We start from the raw sequence: 16,055 nt of genomic DNA, 5'->3' as shown, positions 1-16,055 counted from the left end.
TTTGAGATCTCGAGCCCCATTTGCTAAAGGCAGGGTGACATTAACCCAAGCCGAAGCCTCAATGTGACACAGTGGCAAATCCAGCAGAATTACCTCTGAGATAAACCAGTCCTGACCGCGGGCCCCCGAGGGCCCGAACCATCAGCTAAACAGGCTTCCAGCGCTCTGTCTCCTCTCACCCCATCTGTCACTCTACCTTTCTTCATCTGCTCAGGGGCCCGCGTCTCCATACCTGCCCCCCTGCTGGCTCTCACACACACACACACACCTCCTCCGTCTCTCTGACACTCAGCAGGGCTGCTCCGCTTCTCTCTCTGCCTGCAGGCGAACATATGCCACTCGTCCCTTCAGATTCCGGTGTGTTTTCAGGAGAGAGCGATTGTTTAATGTTTATTAATCACCTGTCTGTGAAGAGAGAGAGAGAGAGAGAGAGAGAGAGAGAGGAGAGAGAGAGAGAGAGAGAGAGAGAGAGAGAGAGAGAGAGAGAGAGAGAGAGAGAGAGAGAGAGAGAGAGAGAGAGAGAGAGAGAGAGAGGAGAGAGAGAGAGAGAGAGAGAGAGAGAGAGAGAGAGAGAGAGAGAGAGAGAGAGAGCGCGAGACAGAGACAGAGACAGAGACAGAGAGAGAGAGAGAGAGAGAGAGAGAGAGAGAGAGAGAGAGAGAGAACACACTTGTGTACTGAGCAGCTCAGAAACCCTCACACTGGTTCCTACAGAGAAACACACACAGACCATAATAACGGGTCAAGGGCTTTATTAGAGGTCATCTGCAGTACAAAAGAGGAAGGACAGCGGCTGCTCATTTAGCGCCCACAGGAAGCTTCTCCATATCGTGGATGCCATCTTTATCAATCAGGCGGACCGTGAAGGAAGGCAGATTCAGGATGAAGCGCTTGTTGAGCTGTTGGAGAAACACAAGCGTGACCAAAACAGCCAATATATGATTTCACAGGAACACACACACACTGCGGACGCACCGGTGCCATTTCTTCAGAACCGATCCCATCTAAAACATTTGGAGTATCGGTCGATACTGACACTAAACCGATCCGATACCACTGCAGTTGTGTTTAAAAATGAAATATAGAATTTCTAAACCTTAGTGTGTCGAACTGAAAATCACTCGTTTGAGTTAAACACAATCAACTAAATACACACTTCATTATGAAGAAAAACAACAAATAAACATATATAAAATCACAATCTATGACAAAAATAGCCCACTACTATAGATGGTGAATAAATTATATCAGTGAATAATTCAGCAGCAGAAGTTACAAAATCACGAGTGCACAAAATCTAAACGTTTAGTGGGGAAAATAAAGGACACCACAAAAGTGAATAAGTGTAGCTGTAAATCTGGTCAAATGTTACACAAAATATATTCATGAAAAACAAGTCATTATATTTATAGAAATAGGGCTTATATACTAAGAAATGCATTTATTTTAAATGTATAGTGCATCTTTTTAATGAGGCGGCAACACATAGCGATACCGATCCTGAGTATTGGACCGGTGCATCCCTAACACACACACACACACACACACACACACACACACACACACACACAAAGTTTCTCTAAAGCAGTGTAATATTCCTCCAGTGTAGATCATCTGTTCTCTATGTGAATATATAGTAAAGTGTGATGTTTATTAACTATTGATAATAATCATAACTGTGTGTTGATCATCAGATATGAGAGTGATTAGTGAAGGATCATGTGACACTGAAGAATAAATCACACTTTACTATATATTCACACAGAGAACTGATGATCTACACTGGAGGGATATTTCAGCCGCTTTACTGGATATTCGATTGGCTCATAAACACATCTCACCTCCTCTAAACACTTCTTGAGCAGCTCCACAGCCTCCTCACGGGTCAGATCTGGGGAGATCAACAGGAAAACGGGTTTAGAAATCAACAAACAAACAATAACTACACAGTTATAAATGAAAGAGGTGTGTGTAATGCATCTGACCTCAGTGTGTGTCCCTTCTGTCCACCACAGTGACCCCCAGTATATACGTGTGTGCGCGCATGTGTGTGTGTGTGTGTGTGTGTGTGTGTGTGTGTGTGTGTGTGTGTGTGTGTATGTATGTATGTATGTATGTATATATATATAAAAACACTGTGGTATCAAATGTTCTAATTTGTTACACCTTTTATTTAAGTTTAAAGGGATAGTTCACTTTAAAATGAAAATTGTCATCCTTTACTCGCCCTCCAGTTGTTTTAGACATGTATGAGTTTATTTCTTCAGCTGAACACAAGGGAAGATATTTTGAAGAATGTCAGTAACCAAACAGTTAACTGGAGCCATTGACTTCCATAGTATTGTTTTTTCCTACAATGAAAGTCAATGGCTCCAGTTAACTGATTGGTTACTGGCATTCTTCAAAATGTCTTCCCTTGTGTTCAGCTGAAGAAATACATTCATTCAGGTCTGAAACAACTGGAGGGCGAGTAAAGGATGACAATTTTCATTTTAAAGTGAACTATCCCTTTAAGTTGTTATATTGTGTTGTAATATTTTCTTCTATTTTTTATCATTACCATCAATTATTATTATTTATGCTATTCGCTTTGGCAGTATTGTATTTTTACATTCATGCCAATAAAGCAATCTTGAATTGAATATAAATGCAGTGTGTGAGGACCTGGTCTGTAGTATCGGTCCAGGATGGAGAGTGTGAGGAAGGCTCCGTATCCGTGAGCGGCGAATGGCGCTTTGGCCAGAGCGGACAGATAGTCCATATAATAAAGCCCCGGACCGTCGGCCTCATCGTATCCTGCCAAGAGCAGGTTCACATGATATGGAGTCTGAGAGAGAAAAGATTTCATTTTAATCACTATTGCAAACACCCAAAATGCTGAATATATGTGTGTGGTGTGAAGTGATGGGTCGGGTTTATTTTTGTGATTACAAAAGGCTGACTGTACATTATTCATCTTATACCACATGACGATTACTCACACCACTCCAAACCAGACACGAGACGCCATAAAAAGCTTTATGTTAAAGAAAGAAACACAACTTAAAGGATTATTTCACTTCAGAATGAAAATGTCCTGATAGTTTCCTCATCCCACGTTCATGTGTTTCTTTCTTCAGTGGAAAAGAAATTAAGTTTTCTGAGGAAAACATTCCAGGATTTTTCTCCTCATAATGGACGTCAATGGGAACCAACGGCTGAAGGGCCAAACCAATGAGAAAGAGCTTCAGAGACTCTGATGATCCAGAGGAATAGAGTCTGATCCACACAAACCAGCACACATTTACTACACAAAATAATCATTTATACACTTTAAACCTCAAACGCTAGACTTCGGTGGCGTTCTTCTTCCCGGCGTATGACATCATCACGTCGGAAAGGTCACATGACGCAGGTGGAAGTGCCGACCCAGTGTTAAAACGAACGTGCAAAGACTAAATCAAACGGCATTTACACAAATAAAGGAAAAACAACGATGACGAAGTCGGATGAGAACATGAGATGGAGCTTTTCGGCACTTCACCTGCGTCATGTGACCTTTCCAACGTGATGATGTCATACACCTACATTAAGCCCACACCCTCTGATTGGCTGTGAGTTTGGATTGAATTGGTTGCGAGTGCAATGCGCTTGCAGAGACTCCACCCACACACTCTTCTAATTGGCTGAGAGTTTACATTTATTTGGTTGCGAGTGCAATGCGCTTGCAGAGACTCCGCCCACACTCTCTTCTGATTGGCTGTGAGTTTGGATTGAATTAGTTGTGAGTGCAGTGCGCTTGCAGAGACTCCGCCCACACTCTCTTCTGATTGGCTGTGAGTTTGGATTGAATTAGTTGTGAGTGCAGTGCGCTTGCAGAGACTCCGCCCACACACACTTCTGATTGGCTGAGAGTTTACATTTATTTGGTTGCGAGTGCAATGCGCTTACAGAGACTCCGCCCACACTCTTCTGATTGGCTGAAAGTTTACATTTATTTGGTTGCTAGTGCAGTGCGCTTGCAGAGACTCCACCCACACACTCTTCTAATTGGCTGAGAGTTTACATTTATTTGGTTGCGAGTGCAATGCGCTTGCAGAGACTCCACCCACACACTTCTGATTGGCTGAGAGTTTACATCGATTTAGTTACGAATGCAGTGCTTACAGACTCCACCCACACTCTTCTGATTGGCTGAGAGTTTACATTGATTTAGTTAGGAGTGCAGAGTGCTTACAGAGACTCCGCCCACACTTTCTTCTGATTGGCTGTGTCTAGATTCAGTCATGACTCACGTCTCGTCTCAAATTTCTTGTTGCTGGAATCTGATGCCATCATGCCTGGTGTAATATTACAGAGTCTATTTCATTACGAGAAACAAAAAAACCAAAAAAAACTAGCACAGCTTTGTGGAAAATCAGCTGCCTCGGGGGGGGGGGGGGGGGGGGGGGGGAATACATAATGCGAAATTCAAATTGAGCGCCGAATCAAAGAATCTGATCAAAAACCCCAACAACAGACAAACTTTTCCTTCAACAGGAGTCGAGAGAGAGAAAGAAGAAGAAGAGCGAGAGAAGAGGGAGGAGTGTGAAACAGCTGAGAAAGGGGCGCGAAGGGAAGGGGGGGGGTGTGGAGCGGTCTGGGGGGGTCGTGGTGTCACAGCAGTGTGACATCTGCAGGAAAACGCACCCCCGCTGCCTCCACCCTCCTCCACCCCCCACCCTCCTCACCCAATGCCCTGGAGCAGTGCCAGCTCTCATTAAAACTTCTCTATCTCTAAACTCTCTTCAGCTCCAGCTACACTCGCGCTCAACAGCTCTCAGACACCCAGATTTCAACACACACGCTTCCTCAAACGCACTCGGACAAATTCAGCGCCACCGGCTGGATTTAAAGGTGAAGCGTGTCATTTTTACAATGATAAAATTAATTTAAAAGACATTCGGTAGACTTCTCAAAGAGTGTTTGAGACTTCATGCTCCACTAAAGATTCGAATGGTTATGAATCAGCAAATTGATTCATGATTTGGATCGCCAAAGTCTCATGATTTCAGCAGTTTGACACGAGATCCGAATCATGAATCAATTCGCTGATTCATAACCGTTTGAATCTTTTTAATTGAGAAATTTCACTTCCACCTCACCCCATGCCCTGGAGCAATGCCAGCTCTCATTAAAACTTCTCTAGACATTCGGTAGACTTCTCAAAGAGTGTTTGAGACTTGTCAACTTCATGCTCAACTAGTGACTTCGGAACAAAGTATACTTCAGTTTTGAAAAGAACGCAGTCAGAATGAAACGGGTTAGTCTTTTCTTTCCTATTGCGACATGTATACAAGCAGGGCCTAAAATAAACACTCGCCAAGCGCCAATGCGAGGAAACAGCCGGTTATGTCATAAGTGAACGTAAACTAAACAGTTGAGAAGGAAAACGCATGTGTATTGGATCCGTGCATTCGCTCTTAAAGAGACAGCAGCCTAATATTCCCAAGCCTAAATTTGTGTTTTTAATGTTATTTAATAACAAAGGTAAAAAAAAATGCATTGTCCTAAAATTACTAAAACTGAAATCGATCAACTATAAAAGACATTAAAAACTGTTTAAAAAAACTACAAAATTACTAAAACATAAAATAAAAATGATAAAATACAAATTTATAACAAATAAATAAACTACAGGCTTATTACGAAACTATTAAAATGACAAAAGCGCACAACAGTAATAAAAACTGATATAAAATATTAATAACTAAATGAAAAATTGACAAATATAGACTTTGTAATTGTGTTGCCGTCATTTAAGTTTTTTAATAAAACTAATTAAATTAAAGGAACAAACGTTATATTTAATGACAAAAATGCACAAGTACTTAAACTTTAGTTTAAAAACCTTTCCTATAGCTCAAACAGTAGAGCATGGCGCTAGCAATGCAAAGGTCATGGGTTCGATTCCCAGGGAGAGCAAGATGTAAAATGTGTGCCTTGAATGCAATGTAAGTTGCTTTGGATAAAAGCATCTGCTAAATGCATAAATGTAAATGTAAACTGAAATTAAAATTAAAACTGTAACAGTAAAAAATATAAAATATTTAGTGCTGGGCAACCATTAAAATGTTTAATCGTGATTAATCACATGATTTTCCGTGATTAATCGCAGTATGCGCAAAATTCAATAATGAATACAAAAGTGCTGCTAAATGAATAAAAGTGCAATAACAGTTTGAAAACACTAAACAAATAAGGTGCTTTTTACAGCAGTTAAAAGTAAGTTACAGTTCTTGTAAATATCAACTTAAACATTTATTTAATCAAATTAAATTAAACTGGTGGTATACATATATTGATTCTGTAGTCATATTCTCATCAGTGCTCTGTCTGCTTTAACACAGGCCGACTTAATTCTGCATATTTGTGATATTCACCCCAGGGCGTTATTTAATTTTATAAAGGCCATTTTTTTAAATCTTATTAAATGTATGCATCATCTTTCATGCTAAATTCTTACATTTGATTAATAAATTCAGTTATAATAGTAAAAACACTATAGGCTGTTACCAATCAAATTAAATAATATAAACTGCAAAAATACAGCTGCAATAAATAATGTTATAAGATTGATGTTCTCAATAAAACATGCAATCATACTTTTAAACATAACCGCCAATAGGGGGCAGCAAGTGATCGTCTTCATGAGCGAGTCATTGAGTCGTTCAGTCAAATGATTCATTCAAAACACTGAATCATTCAGTAACAAAAGACCGCGCTGAGTGTTGCTTTCTTTAGGAACTATTTTCGGTGAAATCAAGAGTGAAATGGAACAAAAACGTTTGTTTGGATCTAAAATTTAAGTAACGTAATATAAATTAGGCTACTTGTTTATTGAACTAGGCTACACCATTCATGCTACACAATTCACGATTGCAAAGTCGACTTGTGTTATTAACTATCATAAATCATAAATATCAACAAGAACAAAAAGCTCAGACCGGCACGTGAGCCTCAACGCGACGTGTTAACGTACCAGAGGCAGAGATACACTCATCAATCGCTGTTTACATTGAATATTATAAAAACAACCAAAAAATCTGAATCACTCTCGCGTTTCTGGTTATTTTATTTGTTCTAGACAAAGAATGTCAAGCCCTTGGCTTAGGCTGCAGACAGCACTGTATTCTCCTGACCAATGTTGGTCTGTATGTGTATTCAGTGAGCAACGGCCTTTCAATATAATAATATATTAACTACGTTAATAGGTGATAAAATAATTGTCGGCGTTAATGAATTGATGCCCTAAAAATATTATGATATAAAAATTGATAACTATATACCTAAAAACAAAAACACACAAAACTACTAAAACTACTAAAAAAACTACTAGAACTTAAATTAAAATAAAAACAGGAGTAAAACGGATATAGATAATAAAAATATATCAACTTTGTAGACTTATTAAAAAACTACAAATAAAATTTGAAAAAAAAAAAATTACAAAAATTTTAGATTAAAAATCTAAAATTTAAATAAAAAAAATATTAATAAAATCAACAAATATAAAAATGCTGTATTTGAAATTCTCTCCCGCAGTGTACACACATTCATTATGCAGTTCTGTTTGCTGCAGCAAAAAAGAAACCGCACACATTTCATTAGTGTACAGTACACTCTTAAAAAAAAAAAAATGGCATTTATTAAGAGTGCAAAAGCGAATGTGCATCATGGCGTCCAGATCCAGCTCAACTCACCCGAGAGGCTTTAATCTGATCTGCGTTTGCGTAAGTAAACGCCCCCCCGAGAGCCTCACCTATGCAATATGCTTCACTCCCAGCAGGGAGGACAAGGGCTTGCTGAGAGACGAGATGAGTGTGTAGAAACTCCCCCGAGTCTCTTCCACCTGTCTCATGATCCGCCACCTACACACAATATGAACAAAAGCGCAGATAACAGAGCCGAAGATGAAAGCGGAGCGATATGCTACGGTTTCGCTCGCTCTGCCCCAGGACTTGTCCTCCTCTTTGGCATCTCTGCCCAATCTGCCGTATTAATTGTTCATCTGTAGCGGAACTGGGGAATGCCTCGCAATATGGCACCAGTAATTATGTGTGCCAGAGTTCTGGGCGGCCAATAACGTTTCAGGCGTGCCAGCGACGGCAAACTGTTGCTGGACTGTTCTGCGGAGAGCTTCGGGGGGTCTTGGACGCAACACACAGTTAACATAAAGCCCAGAGTGTGTGTGGAAGTGTGTGTCTGAGGAGCTGCTCCGGGGAGCCCCAAAGGCCCAGTTGTTTTTTTAGAAACCTGGTCCTTGACTTCGCTCTCATTTAAACGTCCCAAAGGGTTTGAGCACGGTGTTAAATAATACGCAAGGCTGTACTACTACCCATAATGTACCCTAAAAATTGAAAAATAAGTTCACATATTTGAGTTACATTTGAGAATTGACAACCTTTATTTAAATATTATTAAAAGATTTTGTAAACATATTGGGTAATTGTGTGTTTTATTTGTGAAAAATGCCATTTTTCATGATTCATTACATTTTTATGTGGTTCAAACACAATAATATTTTGAGTTTCTATGTATTAAACCAATTTCCTTCATTGTATCAACTCAACTTTTTTATTTTCCAAAAACTCAATTTTAAGGCAACCAGGTTACTTACTTTAAGTTAAATCAACAAACAATATTTTGCAGTGTACTACTACCCATAACATACACTGAAAAAAATCTTATAACCTATTTTATTGTACGTAAAAAATATGTTTACCTGATAGCCTTAAAATGTTTAGTTCACTGAACTGAAAATTTTGAGTTAATACAATGAACATTTGAGAATTGACAACCTTTATTTAAATATTATTAAAAGATTTTGTAAAAACATTGGGGATCGTGTGTTTTATTTGTTAAGAAACATGCCATTTTCATGATTTATCACATTAAGTGGTTCAGATACAATAATATTTTGAGTTTATATTTATTAAAACAACCCCCTTTATTGTATCAACTCAAACATTTTAATTTCAATAAACTCAATTTTAAACCCATAACAATACATTGTACTTTTCTTTGTTGGTTTAACTTTTTTTTTTAAGGTAAGCCTCGCACAATGTGGCATGTTTCACAAATAAAACACACAATTACCCAATATGCTTACAAAATCTTTTAGTAATATTGAATAAAGCTTGTCGATTCTTAAATGTGTATTGTATTAACTTAATTTTTAAATTTCAATTAACTAAAAATTAAGACAATCAGGTAACTTATTTTTAAAATATTTTTTATACACATTGGAGGAAGCGTCTGGTGGAGCGAGCGAGGAGGGCTCCGGTTCACACAAGCAGAACTTGTAGCACTTCTTGGCCCCCAGAGACCCCCTCCTGCCCCCCTTTGTGCTCGCTCTAATTGTTTTTTGTAATCATTTTCTCCACTCTGCTATTGTGACAGGAGGCAGTTACACTCTTCCTAACAAATTAACACACACACTAGTAGACAAAAGAGCCAGCATGGCGACAAGCCCATTTTTACACAGATGGGTGCACTCTATGAGTTTAACACACACACACATTTGGGGAATGCATCATATAAGCCGGATCACATTACAGAGGAGGCGCAGGTGTCGACGACCTCTGTCACCTTGAGATCACATCCACACATTCAAAACATTTTGGCATCTGTTTCTTAGCACATTTGGCACTCAGAGAATACACTACGAGGGAAACGGCAAGAGGCGCATACAAAGTTTGGGTCGGTGTGTTTCTTAAGGGGCTCTTCTGTTCGTTTATCCGATCATAAATCCAGTAAAGCAGTGTAATCTTCCTCCAGTGTAAATCCGCTGTTCTCTATGTGAATATATAGTAAAGTGTAAATTATTCCTGTGATCAAACCTCAATTTGAGTAGTGTGGATGCCAGCCAAACTTAGCCCCGCCCACAACATTTTTAGGTCGGGAGGGTCGGTCTGGCCTCGATCCATAGAGGAGTAATTATCCCCGAACAGAAACTGACCAATGAGATCATCAGGGCGGGCTTTAGCCGATGACGGACAGATGATCAACAGAAACTGACCAATGAGATCATCAGGGTGGGCTTTAGACGATGACGGACAGATGATCAACAGAAACTGACCAATGAGATCATCAGGGCGGGCTTTAGACGATGACGGACAGATGATCAACAGAAACTGACCAATGAGATCATCAGGGCGGGCTTTAGCCGATGACGGACAGATGATCGACAGAAACTGACCAATGAGATCATCAGGGCGGGCTTTAGCCGATGACGGACAGATGATCGACAGAAACTGACCAATGAGATCATCAGGGCGGGCTTTAGCCGATGACGGACAGATGATCGACAGAAACTGACCAATGAGATCATCAGGGCGGGCTTTAGCCGATGACGGACAGATGATCAACAGAAACTGACCAATGAGATCATCAGGGCGGGCTTTAGCCGATGACGGACAGATGATCAACAGAAACTGACCAATGAGATCATCAGGGCGGGCTTTAGACGATGACGGACAGATGATCAACAGAAACTGACCAATGAGATCATCAGGGCGGGCTTTAGACGATGACGGACAGATGATCAACAGAAACTGACCAATGAGATCATCAGGGCGGGCTTTAGGCGATGACGGACAGATGATCAACCGAAACTGACCAATGAGATCATCAGGGCGGGCTTTAGCCGATGACGGACAGATGATCAACAGTAGCGTAATCATCTCGTCATCAAAGGGGCTTGGATTATATTTGTTCGACTCCTAAACGGAGAGCTTGTTTGTATCTGCATCACCTTCACTATTTCTCTCAGTAATGATGATCATGTTGGGTCAGTGCTCTGTGTATCATTAAAATCTTTTTTTTTTTTTTTACAACACCGGCAAAGATCGTTTATTCCAGCGCGCGTCAGACAGGGGTGTCAAGTTTTTACAACAAAACCCGCCAACTACAGCCCTAAACAATAGCTCCTCGGGGGGTTCTCCGAAAAAAAAAAAAACTGTGTTTGGGGGTAAAATGTGTGTTACTTTAGCAAGGTTGCTGCTAAAATTCGCACTCATTGGTCTATATATCACATAATAGTCGTTTCAACTCGCAGAAAAAAAAAACCCGCAGACTTGGCAACACAGTGCAGTTGAGCTCTGCTGACATTTGACGACTAACGTTATGCATCGCTCTGCTGCTCTGAGTGGTTGTTGGTCTGTCCAATCGAGGTCTTTCCTGGTTGGGTTGAAACACGCCCCATAATCACAGCCCAATGAGCATCAGACTCATATTCTGACCAGAGCTGAGGATGACCACGACCGGCTACAATTTGAGTAAAATACAGCAAAAATAGTGAAATATTCCTCAAGTGTAAATTAGCGGTTCTCTTTGTGAATATATTCAAAAATGCTATTTATTCGTGTGATCAAAGCTTAATTTATTAGAGTAAAATACAGTAAAAATAGTGAAATTTTTATAATAAATATAAATTTATATATTGCATATATAGATGCCTCATTCATTCAAATATTATTCCAGTGTAAAGCCATTTGTTTTCTATATGAATATATTGAAAAATTTAATTTATTCCTGTGATCAAAGCTCAATTTATTTGGGTAAAATACAGTAAAATCAGCAAAATATTATTCCAGTGTAAAACAGCTGTTTTTGGTGTGAATATATTGAAATTTTTAATTTAATCCTGTCATAAAAGCTCAATTTATTTGAGTAAAATACAGTAAAAATGATTCTAGTTTATATCAGCTGTTCTCTACGTGAATATACATATTTTTAAAATATTCCTGTGATCAAAGCTCAATTTATTTGAGTAAAATACAGTAAAAATTGTGAAATATTCCTCAAGTGTAAATTAGCGGTTCTCTATGTGAATATGTAGTAACGTGTGATTTATTCGGGTTAGGACACGTGTACAGCGCACGCATTGCGCATCTGCGGTTAAAAACGAAGCTCAGAATCGTTCGAGAATCGCGATGCATTTTCCTCCCACATCTGCTCGGCTGTGTGTGACTGAGGATTGGAAACATGTTAAATAAACACACCCGACTCCGCAGGTAGTCTGCCAGGTTTTTCCTCGTGAAGTTGGCAGCAGCGGCCGGGCTGAGCTCATATCCTGAGGAAAGAGGAAGAACAATCAGGATCAGTCCAGAAAACAACACGGATTTCATATAAAGTGTGCTAAAGAATTATTTCACTTCAAAATGAAAATGTCCTGATAGTTTCCTCATCCCACGTTCATGTGTTTCTTTCTTCAGTGGAAAAGAAATGAAGTTTTCTGAGGAAAACATTCCAGGATTTTTCTCCTCATAATGGCCTTCAATGGGAACCAACGGCTGAAGGTCCAAACCAATGAGAAAGAGCTTCAGAGACTCTGATGATCCAGAGGAATAGAGTCTGATCCTGACAAACCAGCACACATTTACTACACAAAATAATCATTTATACACTTTAAACCTCAAACGCTCGACTTCGGTGGCGTTCTTCTTCACGGCGTATGACATCATCACGTCGGAAAGGTGTCGACCCAGTGTTAAAACGAACGTGCAAAGACTAAATCAGACGCCATTTACACAAATAAAGGAAATACAACGATGATGAAGTCGGATGAGAACATGAGATGGAGCTTTTCGGCACTTCCACCTGCGTCATGTGACCTTTCCGACGTGATGATGTCATACGCGTGAAGAAGAACGCCACCGAAGTCGAGCGTTTGAGGTTTAAAGTGTATAAATGATTATTTTGTGTAGTAAATGTGTGCTGGTTTGTCAGGATCAGACTCTATTCCTCTGGATCATCAGAGTCTCTGAAGCTCTTCCTCATTGGTTTGGACCTTCAGCCGTTGGTTCCCATTGAAGGCCATTATAAGGAGAAAAATCCTGGAATGTTTTCCTCAAAAAACTTCTTTTCTTTTCCACCGAAGAAAGAAAGAACATCTGGACATTTCCATTTTGTAGGCCTGCAACTAACCAATATTTGAATAATCGATTAATCAATGACTGATAAAAAATAAAATAATTACAATTGTTTAACTCCCTTCCTCCTCATCAAGGACTCCCGAGATGTTTTCGTCTGAATCGTCACCATGGTACTCTCATCGCATGCCGCTTATTTACATTTACGCATTTTAGCAATTAACACACGTTTCGGCTTTATTTAGTATGAAATGCCCCCAGAGCTCAGATGGTTCGGATCGCACTGCTTTCTCTGCCTCCGCCATGCGCTTCAGATCAACGTTACGGCCAGCGTGGGGTAAGTTACTCTAAAAAAGTTATTAATTACTCGTTACTAATTACATTTTATAGTACAAACTACTCTCTCGAAAAAGTATTTAATTACTTATTACTTTCTAAATCCTATATCAACCTTGAGTTGAGCGATTCAAGGTTAGACATGAAACGGCCATATTAATCATTCAAATAAATAATATAAAACACATAAATTACTCATATTAACTGACCAAAGTATTACAAATGTGAGGATACATTAAAACATGCATCTTAAAATTAGACTTCAAATGTTGATGTTATGTTTTTAATTCCACTAGTGTATAATATATATTTATATTTAGTTGAATTAAATCAGAAGTTACTATAATTAAATCACTGAAAGAATAATCCCTTACTTTACTTTTTCAAAAAATAAATAAATAAATAACAGTAAGTATTAAACCCATCACTGGTCACGGGTCTCTCCCATGGGCTCTCTTCTACCGCCGCTCTTAGTAGTAATAATTAAAATTTGACCTATTTTATTGATTCGTTGTTGCAGCCCTAACATTTTAAAGTTAACTCATTCTTTAAAAGGGAAAAATATGCATTAGCAACTGAAATACACACTGAAAGCTTTCTAACAGAAATTCATGACACTAAACGTTCAGAAACAGTAAACGATAAACTACACCACAAAAAAAATGAACGTTTACCGTTTCTCATTTTGTAAAGTTGGACATTTTTCTGGATGTATTCTGCAAACTGTACGGTGTCTCCGGCCTCGCCCACACACAGCAGCAGGATCTTCTCACTCAGCTTGAACATCTTGTCATAATCTGGAAACAAATCATAATCAGGAAACATAAATCACAATCTGGAAACATAAATCACAATCTGGAAACATAAATCACAATCTGGAAACATAAATCACAATCTGGAAACATAAATCATAATCCGACACATTTTGCTGGTTCCCCTTTGTTGTGAACGATTTCTTTAAATTTACAAAGCATTCGTTCTCTGTGTATATCTGACAAAGAGTCATAATTCAGATTAATTTGTAGTGTGTTATATAAACTATAGGGGAAAAAAGTTTCAGGAAAAAAGTCAATTGCGAGATAAAAGGTTGTGATTATTGTTTTTATTATAATTATATAATAATAATATATAGTATTTCAAGTTTACACTATATATTATCACCATTTTAAATTAATAATAATAATGTATACACGTATGTTCATATATATATATGTATGTTTGTGTGTCAAGTCAAACTAATGTTATTATCGTGACACATACTGAGGGTCACTGTGGTGGACAGTAAGAAAACAACACAGGTATGTGTGTGAGTGAGAGCGTGTGTGTGTGTGAGTGAGTGAGAGAGAACATGTATGAATGTATATATATATGCTTGTGCATGTACATGTTTGTGTGTGTGTCAAGTCAAATTAATGTTATAATCGTGACACACTCACATACTGACGGTCACTGTGGTGGACAGTAAGAAAACAACACACAAAGGTATGTGTGTGAGTGAGAGAGAGAGAGAGAGAGAGAGAGAGAGAGAGAGAGAGAGAGTACATGTATATATATGCTCGTGCGTGTGTGTATGTACATGTACGTGTGTGTGCGTGATTGTGTAAGTCAAACAAATGTTATAATCGATTAGTGACACACATAATGACGGTCACTGTGGTGGGCAATAAGAAAACAAACACACACACACACACAGGTATGTGTGTGAGTGAGTGTGTGAGAGAGAGAGTGTACGTGTGTTTGAGTGTGTGAGAGAGAGCGTGTACGTGTGTTTGAGTGTGTGAGAGAGAGAGTGTACGTGTGTTTGAGTGTGTGAGAGAGAGAGTGTACGTGTGTTTGAGTGTGTGAGAGAGAGAGTGTACGTGTGTTTGAGTGTGTGAGAGAGAGAGTGTACGTGTGTTTGAGTGTGTGAGAGAGAGAGTGTATGTGTGTTTGAGTGTGTGAGAGAGAGAGTGTATGTGTGTGTATATACATATACACAACGCGCTTACTTTCACTTTCTCCTGTGAATCGCAAACTCATCCTCCGACACTCGAGGGCGATCAACACCACATCAATCCCTGTCGTGTCGCTCCGCTAACGCTTATAAAAGCAGTCTAAAGTCCAAACGGAGTTTAATACACCGAGAGCCCAATCTCTGAATGTATTAATATGTAAATCAGTTAGACTGGAATTAGCATAGCGAAGCTAAGGCTAGCTCGGCTAATCGCCACACACACAGAGAGAGGTGCTGATTCGATTAAAACAGAAATGTATAAGCAGTGATGTGTGGTTCATTATCGTGGTCTGCAACATGTGTACTGGTTAAAATAACTTTATCTGTATTGGCGCTCTCGCTGTGTGGCCGGTTAGTGTGCCGCTAACATGCTAACACACACACTCACCGTGTTTCATCTGGATTATACTGCTCGCCGCCACATTATCCGCCGCAACCAGCACAAAGTCTGGCCCTTGGATCCCGATCAGGTACTCCATGTCACAGACTGAGGAGAAAAGCAGTCAAATAAACACACTCTGTGCAGAGAAAGATTGGCAGCGCAGCTCAGTCAGATATTACACAGCAAAAGCTCAACGAGTTTCTCAGCGGCGCGCACTGCAGACGTCATCAGAGCGCGCGCGCGCTCCCGTCACGTGACGACATCCCGTATTCGGTCTTTGTTTCAACGGGAATGATATAATTATTGTCTTGTTAACAGGTTTAATTGTGATATTGATCTATTTTGTGGTTTACATGTGTAAACATGTTATCATTTGTTTTGGAGTTGTTTGTTTTGGTCCGATTTCAGTTTTTTTCTCACGTCATGCCCAGCTTTTTGCTTTAAAATCGCT

General features: G+C 39.4%; 1 protein-coding gene across 1 annotated transcript; it reads right to left on the bottom strand.

Moving 5' to 3' along the window:
• Positions 1-735: 735 nt before the first annotated feature.
• On the bottom strand, positions 736-15,839 carry psmb2 (proteasome 20S subunit beta 2). Its single transcript, XM_067425406.1, has 6 exons — positions 15,611-15,839; positions 13,904-14,026; positions 12,024-12,094; positions 2,665-2,827; positions 1,842-1,891; positions 736-899 (listed from the first exon to the last, which is right to left on the bottom strand). The coding sequence occupies exons 1-6, from the start codon at positions 15,699-15,701 to the stop codon at positions 798-800; spliced, it is 600 nt and encodes a 199-aa protein (XP_067281507.1). The 5' UTR covers positions 15,702-15,839; the 3' UTR covers positions 736-797.
• Positions 15,840-16,055: the final 216 nt, after the last annotated feature.

Source organism: Pseudorasbora parva, chromosome 19 (genome assembly GCF_024679245.1).
Source record: "Pseudorasbora parva isolate DD20220531a chromosome 19, ASM2467924v1, whole genome shotgun sequence".
NCBI classification, from domain to species: domain Eukaryota; kingdom Metazoa; phylum Chordata; class Actinopteri; order Cypriniformes; family Gobionidae; genus Pseudorasbora; species Pseudorasbora parva.
Note: the sequence above shows the minus strand (reverse complement) of the source record. Positions and strands in the feature narration are given on the sequence as shown.

Coding starts and splice junctions, on each gene's coding strand:
- psmb2 (XM_067425406.1), bottom strand. CDS start 15,701: ATGGAGTACCTGATCGGGATCCAAGGGCCAGACTTTGTGCTGGTTGCG. Junction 12,095..13,903: donor ACTTTACAAAATGAGAAACG/GTAAACGTTCAT, acceptor CTCTTTCCTCAG/GATATGAGCTCAGCCCGGCC. Junction 2,828..12,023: donor CAGACTACCTGCGGAGTCGG/GTGTGTTTATTT, acceptor TTTCTCTCTCAG/ACTCCATATCATGTGAACCT.